We start from the raw sequence: 6,663 nt of genomic DNA on the forward strand, positions 1-6,663 counted from the left end.
AACATTTTAACTACAGTAGCCATGCCTGTTTAAGTACTGCGGAATCTTGGTAGGTGGCACCACAACTTGCACATGAGTCCCATCTATTGCTCCAATGCTGTCATTGAACCATGGATGCCACTGAGCATTTCTTAACCTTTCATGCACAACTCTGAATTCAGGATCTCGTGGCTTAATTATGTCAGCTGCAAGCTTAACCACACAATGCAATACTGTGTCAAACTTCCTAACAACTGTCTCCATGGACCTTACAAAACGATTCTCACTCTACCTAATGGACTGACCATCTCCCACCATCCATAAAAACATAGCTAGAGCCTCAATTGATGACATCTTCTTAGTAGACTTCAGCCCATAAGAATCCACTAGCAAATTATGTAGTTTATGAAACACAGGTGGATACATCCTAAACATTTTATAGCAGTCTGTTCTGTTTCCCAGAGTTCTTAGTACCCATTCATAGCCGGACTCTTTAGCTTTTAAAATCCTCCTTTCCCCCTTATCCATGAAACGCTCAATGTAATATGAACCAAACATTTGGACGGTCATACCTATATTGTTGAGCCTTTTCCGCCTCAACTGGAGTAGTGCTAGCACTCTATTTCTCTTTGCATCTTCCTCTTCCTCATCACTAGAGTCCTCATCTTCCTCTTCCTCTCACTGGACTCATCAATACTATCACCATCACTAGAGTCATCCTGCAACATATGAATTATGTTCAACACATAGTAATTAGGTGCACATAACGATTCAAAACATAAAGGGTCCACATAGCAATTCAAAACATAAAGGGTTCACATAGCAATTCAAAACATAAAGGGTCCACATTAGCCTAACTCATCATAGGAAACATGACACAATAGGAGACACTTGATACATGACAACCTAGCTACGACTCATCTTCGTCATACAACTTCTTTGCTTTGCACCATCTCTTCAACCATATGAGCCTAGCTTGTGGGGTCTTCATGTTCTGGAAGACAAATCTGTTGTGTTTGTCCTTGAATAAGTCACATGCTACAAAGTACTCAATTGACTCCTCTGCTGCCCCACACTCAATGGCAAGTTGCTGACATGTAGCTACTGCTACCTTACGCTCCTCACTTCTCTTTGCCTTTTCTTTGCCTTGGTCTACAATTGCTTGCAATATAGTGTTTGATGTCTCAGCTTCCTTGTCCATTCTGGTGGTGATCTCCTTCAAGGTCCTCAAAAATGGACCCTTAGTTTTGCCATTCTCCATGTTCATTTTGATTTTCTTTAAAGGACTACTTGTTGTACTCCTAAAATCAACTGGGCTGGCACCCCTCTTGCGGGTACTGGTACTCATTGGGCTGCCATCCTCGTTTGCCTCTGTATCTTCATCGTCGTTTGCCTCTATATCATCTGCTGGCCCAGGTACATAAGCAGAAGTACCATCCACAGCTACCTCATGAAACATCTCATGCAACAATCCAATGTACTCAGGGTTACCCTTTCTAAATTTCTTGAGATTTGGTCTACTCTGCAAAATAGTATTTGTACAACATTAGCATATGTCTCTATTGCTCATGTACTTGTCATTGAAAAAGCTTTAGTTGTCGTACCTTGATCTCCCTCTCCCACCAAGTTGTAGTTGCCGTAACTTCTCCATGTTCGCCGCGGCCGCATCCGGTTTGTTGCTGCAACCATACCCAATCATTGTACACACCCTTCAGGTTCTGGATTTTGTTCTTCACTTCCCTCCCTGGATGCCACAATTTTGTCTTTTGATAATATTTCTCCTTCATATTTTTGTAGCCCTGACTGGTCCAAACTTTAGCAGTAAAATTGCCATCCTCTATCTCCTCACAAGCTAACTCACACAAAATGTACGTATTTTCGTCTGTCCAATTAGCCTTGCTTTTTGGCCTCTAAAAGAAATATGCATAAGTAAACAGCCTAAATCTCTCTTTTTCAAAGAAATGGTGTGAGCAGAATTTCAAAGAAAATTGTATACCTTCCTATGCTGGTTCAGCGTGTTCTCATCTTCATCTTCGTCTTCTTCGATGACGTCATCATCATCCACCGGAATCGCCGCTACCTGCGGCTGCCTGCTACAGCCCGCGCCATTTGAACCCCCACGACATGCAACAACTCGCATGGAAGCAGCATCACCTCCCCCCGACACCACGACGGCCTTGCCGCGAGCACCTGGTGCCCTCGCTACGGACAGACCTTGGCGAGGTGGACAACCTCGCAGCGGCAAGCCATCTGATCTAGCCCTTTGTGGGGGGAAACCTTGACCGGAGCCGCTGTCCCGTTGGAGGATATGCGTGTATATGGTCATGTCGGGGTACAAGGCGGCGCCACAGTCGGCGTTGAGGTCAAGGTCCCCCAGGTCCATGCGCGGTGTGGCGACGTTCCCGGCCCTCGGAACGCGGCCGCCGGAACTATCACGCCGGAGACGGGGCGGCGTCAAGCCCCACCCTTCGCCGTCCATGGCCTCCGCCGCAGCACTAGATGATTCCGTTTGAGACAAGAAATTGAACGGGGCGCCGTCCATGACGGATGGATCTGAGACAAGACACTCATCGGATTAATGGAAAAACAAGCACAAAACTAAAGAAATCAAACGGGCGCCGTCCATGGCGGATGGATCTTGGCCTTCAGTCTCACCTTTAACGGGTAGGCGGAGGCGGGGGCGTGGCGGTAGGCGGAGGCCCGGCGGTAGGTCGAGCCGGCGGCGATCAGCGGAGGTGGAGGCGGCCGCCGGCGCGTCCTGCAGGGGCCCGGCGTGTCCTGCGGAGGCCCGCTGCTTTCTTCCTCGCATGAACAGAACACAGGGAGGGGGAGAGGAGCGCTCGAGGGGGAGACGAGTGAACAGGAGGGGAACCGGCTGGGCTGTGTTAAAGGGAGGAATTAAATGAAGGGAGAGAGAGCTAATACATATTTTAGTAGGGTTCCCTTGACTAAAAAAATTTAGTCTCAAGACTAGTTCTAATCTCTCTTTAGTCAGGGGTGCTTGGAACTTTAGCCTCTAAAAGAGACTATTTTTAGTCAGACTAAAAATAGTCCCTTGGATCCAAGCACCCTCTAAAGTTCCAAGTACCCCTGACTAAAGTGGGCTAAAACTAGTCTTGAGGACTAAAATGTTTTTAGTCAGGGGCACCCCTACTAAAATGTGGATTAGTCCTCTCTCTTCTCATTTAACTCCTCTCCTCTAACACAGGCGAGTTCTGGATTGAAGGATTTGGAGAATAATAAATGCTCATTAACTTGATTTTAGTCTCTTTAGTATTTGGATCCAAGCATGGGTGAGACTAGCAAGTTTTAGTCTCACTATTTTTAGTCATGAGACTAAAACATATCCAAGCACCCTCTTAATTTCTTGCGGAATGGTGACCAGTTAATCATCTTTAATATTCCCTGACATGGCCAAAAGCAACGTGCTAATTAATCAGGTTGTGCCTAGGGAAACTGTTGAGAATCAGTACACACGAGACCAGTTTTGATTCCTATCATCATCATCATCCTGATTTGCGTGTTTTTGCATGTAAGGGGCTGCGGAAAATAGTTAACGCTTCCATTGCAAAATCTATCCCATGTGATTCTGTAAAAGAAGAAGAAGTAAAGAACAGTACAGTCCACGAGTCACATTGCACGGCGCGCGACAGGGGGGGTCGACAAGGCGCGCGACTCCGCGGGGCGCGGTGCGGCGATCGCCGGGCCTCTGCCCTCGGGGGCTGTGGCTCGCCCGCGGGTTGGCGGTCGGTTTTGGGTGCTAGCCGGATCTGATGACGATGAGGCGGACGGGGATGGGGATGATCCGCCGGCGTCTCCGCCAACGCCGACTCCTTCTGATCTATTTTGTGAGTTTTTCCTTTCGGGTTATGATGAGGATGAGGTTGCCTCAACGGTGGACAGGATCTTGTTGGTGGACGATCTGGCGAGGGTTGGGCTACACGCGGGCGAGAGGAAGGAGATGGTGCGTCACGTCGTGCACCGAAGAACGCGGCAAGACCACCGACAGTTCGATGGAAGGGACCCCTCCCAAAGGTTAGTCTTCCAAATCTCACCCTTTTTTATTCGATTCAGCCGGATTCTTGGATTAAAGTTCAGAGGAAGAAGGCCTATGCGCCGTGCAATTGCTTCCCGGACGCTGGCGGCGGCCGCGGCGACATTGCCGGCAGGGCATGTGCTCGGGATCGCTCGCATGCGGGAGGCGCGTTTGAATGCACTCCTGGGCTGCGAGCATGGAGTGCCAGGGGTTGGGCCGGTTCTGAGTGAGCCGGGCCCGTGCGATGATGGGCCTGCGTTAACTGGGTATGAGGCCCAGTGTAACCAGGCACGCATGTCGATTCCATCTACACCCCCATGCACGATCGATGTTCTTCCTGGGTGTCATCGATTGAAACGATCTAGGGTTTGTGGTGGTGCGAGCCGGCCGAACTTCTCTGACCGTGGTGCGGGGCGTGCTAGGCGCATTCCCCCTCTCCATGGCATGGCCGGTCGAGGTCTGCCCCCTGGCAAGTCTGGCGCCCCGGGTAGTGCTGGCCATTGAGGGCGAGCGCCGCTGCCGGGAGATGGACGCGGCGGGAACGGCCAGCTGCCAGCATCTGGACATGGTGGAAACGGCCCCCAGTCGGGGACGGGCCGCGGTGTGGTGGCCCCGTCACCAGGCGTTGGCGTCGGCAGGGCGGCGACTCAGGTCACCGGCCCTAGGCCGCCGTCTGCTATCGGGGCGCGTGGCTTTGGCGCGGTTGGCCGCGGGGCTCCCAGGCGCTCGACCCCCGGCGCCGGTGGTGGTGCCGCAACCGGCATTGGGCCGGGATGGTGTGCCTCATCCCCCGGCCCCGGTGCCGAACCCTGCTGCCAGTTGTGGGATGGGGTGGATGGGGAGCGGGGGCAGGGTGGCCAGCTACGACCGGTGGCGATGCAGCCCGGGGCCAGACCGCCGCATTTCGTGGCAAGGCAGACATAGAATTCGGCGGCGCCGGTGTTGAAGCAGGCACAGTTGCCGCATGTTTCGGCTAATGGGGGAGATTCATCTGCGCCTCGTGGTGAGTGGGGTGACGATGGGCATAACGCTTATGGAGATGGACAGCACCGAGGATCCTCGTCCACGGGTGCTGGTCGGGGGTATGCCTGGCAGAGCGATGGCTCGGCCGAGAGGCCCTTCCTGGGGCCAATGGGCGGCTCCATCGAAGGGGTGCCTGGACCGGCTCATCGTAACCGCGGTGGTTTCCGTGGTAACCGTGGTGGCCGAGGTGGCCGAGGTGCCCGCTATTGTCCACGGTAGCATCCTGTTTTTGTTGACCAGACAGCTGTTGGCGAGACTACTGAGGAGCCTGGGTTGTCTTGCCAGGCTATGGAGGTGGTGACGGCACTGGCTGACGTGGTGGTTCCTGCTAATGGTGAGATTGGGTCAATGTCGGTGGAGGCTTCTGACAGGGTTGAGCTGGACAGGGCGGCCAAGTATGCGCGCAAGAAGGAAAGAATGTTATGTTACCGCTGTGGCGATAAGGGCCATTTCATTGCTGAGTGTGTGGCAGTTTTATGCGATACGTGTGGCAAGCCAGCCCATGAGTCGGGGGGACGCCCGCTTTTGAGGGAGCAGGTACCGACTCTTATATATGATGTATGGAGTGTACTGTGCTGAGCTCACGTTCTTTGAGTCTCCGACCGAGAGGGAGGTTCCCGATGAGGTTCAGAGTGTGACAACTGGGGTTGTTAAAGTGACTAAAGGAGAAGTCTCTGAGACCCAGATTGTGCAGCGGCTCCGGGAGCTGGCTCGAGGAGACTTCCACTGGGAGCTTGTCAGTCTAGAGGCAAACTTGTTCAGGGTTGAGTTCCCGACAGTGGAGGATTTACAGAGGCTGTTGAGTTTTGGGATGTGCAAAGTGCCAGGTACTGAGGGCATTCTTGAGTTCCATGAGTGGAAGTTGATTGAGCCTCAGGATAAACCTCTTACCCAGGCTTGGTTACGTTTTTCGGGTGCTCCTTCCAAGCCTATGTAGGATGCTAGGGTCGTTGCTAGCTTGGGCATCATGGTGGGAAAGCCTGAGCGAGTGGATATGGCCTTTACTAGAGCTCATGGGGTTGCTCGCTTACTGGTCAGTATTTTGCACATTGAGTTTGTGCCTGATGTGGTCAAGTGGGCTTATCGAGGCCAGGTTTACAACCTTGAGATTGAGTTTGAGGATGACAGCCTGTTTGCTGAGGCACCTGCTGCCACTGACGTTGATATGCATGAGGATGATGATGGTGCGGGAGTTAAGGAGACTCCGGCAGCTGATCCTGGACGAGAGATGTCCGAGGGACCGGGGTCTGTTGCTCAGACGACCGGAGATGGGACGGCGCCTCCTTCTTCAGTGCCCTCGACCACTCTGAGATTTGGATCTATCGAGCCTACTACTGCACCTCCAAGACTATGGAGTGAGCGGGTGGAGTCATTTGAGGATTTTGAGCACTCTTTACCTGCGTTGGACTTTGAGGGCCCGGGCGTGGAGGGTTCTTGCACGGAGGGGGGGGGTCTGGAGATAGTGATCTCGCCTCCCTCGGATATTGTTGAGACGGCGGAGCTGCAGGTGGTGGTTCCGAGCTCTGCAGGGGGCTCGAGGCAGGTGGCCTCGGCGCCCCCTTCTCCTCTCGCTCCGGTCGGGGCCACCATGAGGGAGGAGTTACCTTCGGGAGGGGGGCCGGGGC

At 52.9% G+C, this 6,663-nt stretch overlaps 1 protein-coding gene across 1 annotated transcript; it reads right to left on the reverse strand.

Moving 5' to 3' along the window:
• Nucleotides 1-889: 889 nt before the first annotated feature.
• LOC125527418 lies at nt 890-5,878 on the reverse strand. Its single transcript, XM_048691925.1, has 4 exons — nt 5,793-5,878; nt 5,620-5,679; nt 1,584-1,878; nt 890-1,501 (listed from the first exon to the last, which is right to left on the reverse strand). The coding sequence occupies exons 1-4, from the start codon at nt 5,876-5,878 to the stop codon at nt 890-892; spliced, it is 1,053 nt and encodes a 350-aa protein (XP_048547882.1).
• Nucleotides 5,879-6,663: the final 785 nt, after the last annotated feature.

This window comes from Triticum urartu, unplaced genomic scaffold (assembly GCF_003073215.2).
Source record: "Triticum urartu cultivar G1812 unplaced genomic scaffold, Tu2.1 TuUngrouped_contig_3832, whole genome shotgun sequence".
In the NCBI taxonomy this organism is placed as follows: Eukaryota; Viridiplantae; Streptophyta; class Magnoliopsida; order Poales; family Poaceae; genus Triticum; species Triticum urartu.